This window comes from Engraulis encrasicolus, chromosome 17 (genome assembly GCF_034702125.1).
Source record: "Engraulis encrasicolus isolate BLACKSEA-1 chromosome 17, IST_EnEncr_1.0, whole genome shotgun sequence".
Lineage (NCBI taxonomy): Eukaryota > Metazoa > Chordata > Actinopteri > Clupeiformes > Engraulidae > Engraulis > Engraulis encrasicolus.
In genome coordinates, this window is record NC_085873.1 from 10,959,258 (window position 1) to 10,961,757 (window position 2,500).

General features: G+C 48.4%; 1 protein-coding gene across 1 annotated transcript in view; it reads left to right on the forward strand.

Annotated features, from left to right (window-relative positions):
* The first annotated feature begins 1,285 nt into the window (after window positions 1-1,285).
* The window catches only part of plxdc1 (plexin domain containing 1), a 96,157-nt gene continuing 94,942 nt past the window's right edge, over window positions 1,286-2,500 (forward strand). The window contains exon 1 of the mRNA XM_063221743.1: window positions 1,286-1,721. Coding sequence (XP_063077813.1) covers window positions 1,646-1,721 — 76 coding nt within the window. The 5' untranslated portion in view covers window positions 1,286-1,645. The remainder of the gene's footprint in view (window positions 1,722-2,500) is intronic.

Below are 2,500 nucleotides of genomic sequence, written 5' to 3' on the forward strand. Positions count from 1 at the left end.
GTGTGTGTGTGTGTGTGTGTGTGTGAGTGTGTGTGTGCTTTTTTATCCTTTATTGAAATAGGACTGTTGAAGATGGTGACAGGAAATGAGTGGAAAAGAGACACAGGAAATGACCTCAGCGCCTTAAGCCACTGAGCCACGGCGCGCTCATGCATGTGTGTGTGTGTGTGTGTGTGTGTGTGTGTGTGTGTGTGTGTGTGTGTGTGTGTGTGTGTGTGTTTAAATATGTTGTTCTACTTTGTCATTCTTTCTATCTTTCCGTCAGTCATTGTGTATCTGTGAGATCTGTGTGTATGCATTGGCAAGTGAAATTGTGTGTGGTCGTTCCTGTAGTAAAATGCCTTTCTCTGGAATCGCGTTGACGTCTTACACGTAGTGTACATGTGTCTGTAAATATTTTCTGTTTTTCTGTTGCTCGTGAGACGACTTGAGGGGGCGAGTCAGTGGAACAGACTCAAAACAATCAGGCACGTGTATTAATAATAAATAAAATGTCTCCATTTGTCCACTAGGAGGCAGTGCATTCTTGTCTTTTTTTAAACACTCAACTCGTCTTTGTTTTGAAGAGCTGGAAGAAAAAGCAAGGGATGAGAAATAAATATATAAATGCAGTCTTATGTGGGGTAGCCAGAGCTTTGCTTTGCGAATCCAGAGCAGTCCACAAGAGACCAAGGACCAGGGAAGGAGACCCACAGAGAGAGAGAGAGAGAGAGAGAGAGAGAGAGAGAGAGAGAGAGAGAGAGAGAGAGAGAGAGAGAGAAAATACACAGAGAGAGGAAGGACAACATCAACAGGGAACTTGGATGAAAGAGTATACGGTGGGAACGGAACGCTTTCTCCCCCAGTAAGAAGCCAGGTCGCCTGTCAATCAACCAGTGATTGCCATGACGACAACATCACATTGTTTGGAGTGAAGGTGAAAAGAAAAGGTAAAAAAAACAAAGGGGAAGGTGAATAACAGAGAGAGAGAGAGAGAGAGAGAGAGAGAGAGAGAGAGAGAGAGAGAGAGAGAGAGAGAGAGAGAGGGAGGGAGAGAGAGAGAGCCAGCCAGAGAGAGAGTGAAAGAGAGAGATACAGTGAGAGAGGGAGAGATAAGAGAGATAGATGGAGAGAAGAGAGAGATAAGAGAGGGAGTGTGTCAGTTTGAAGAGTTGGAAGCCTGAAGTTCCTGAAAAGGTAGAAAATAACAGAAAAAGGGAGGAGGAAAAAATAAGAAGAGGGTAGGGCAGAGAGGCAGAGAGAGAGAGCAAGAGAGACAGAGAGAGAAAGAGACAAGAGGCAGAGGTAAAAAGAGGGAGGTCTAGAAGAAGACAGGAGAGCAGAAAACGGAAAAACGGGCTGCAACACATAATCCTCTTTTTTTCTGTCGGAGGTGAGCGGAGCTGCGTCGTAAAGAGGAGAGGAGGAGCGGAGTGAGGAGAGAGGAGAGAGGAGAGCGGAGCGGAGGAAGTGCGAAGAGAAGGAGAAAGAAAGAAGAACGAAAGGAGTGAGTGATTGAGGACAGAAGAAGAGGAAGAAGAACGAAGGAGAGACGTGCGTTAGCAGCACCCGCGCACCCACACACTCGCGCACACTCACTTTTACTGGAGTGCTCGCACACACAGACATACACACACACTCTCTTGCGAAGGGGATCGGAGTGGACATGGGTCTATGCGCCGTGCTGTTGATCTGTCTCTCCCAGGCGGAGCTGGCCAGAGCCTGGGCACAGGAGCAAACAGGTAAGACACTACCGTACACACACACGCGCGCGCGCACGCACACACGCACGCACACACGCACGCACGCATGTACGCAAGCACACACACAAGCAGATGACAGATGATAGGTGACGGATGGAGCAACATGTGGATCAAACAAGCAAACAAACACACGCACACGCACACACACATGCGCACATGCATACGCACACGCATACGCACTCACACGCGCGCACGCACACACACACACACACACACACACACACACACACACACACACACACACACACACACACACACACACACACACACACACACACACACACACACACACACACACACACACACACACAGACACACACACACTCCCCTAGAGAAAATTAAGGATGCACTCAGTATGCAGAGAAGCAACATCTGTAGATGCATACTGCTACTTTGCACACACGCCATACGCGCGCACGCACGCACGCACGCACGCACGCACGTACACACACACACACACACACACACACACACACACACACACACACACACACACACACACACACACACACACACACACACACACACACACACACACACACACACACACACACACACACCACACACACACACAAGCATTTTAGCCAGACATTGACACGGCATACTGATATTCTGCATCCTCTGGAATGTGATTTTATACTCTCAATGGGAACAGATGTGTCTTTGCACAAGTTGCTGCGGCGAAGAAGTGTGTGTGTGTGTGTGTGTGTGTGTGTGTGTGTGTGTGTGTGTGTGTGTGTGTGTGTGTGTGTGTGTGT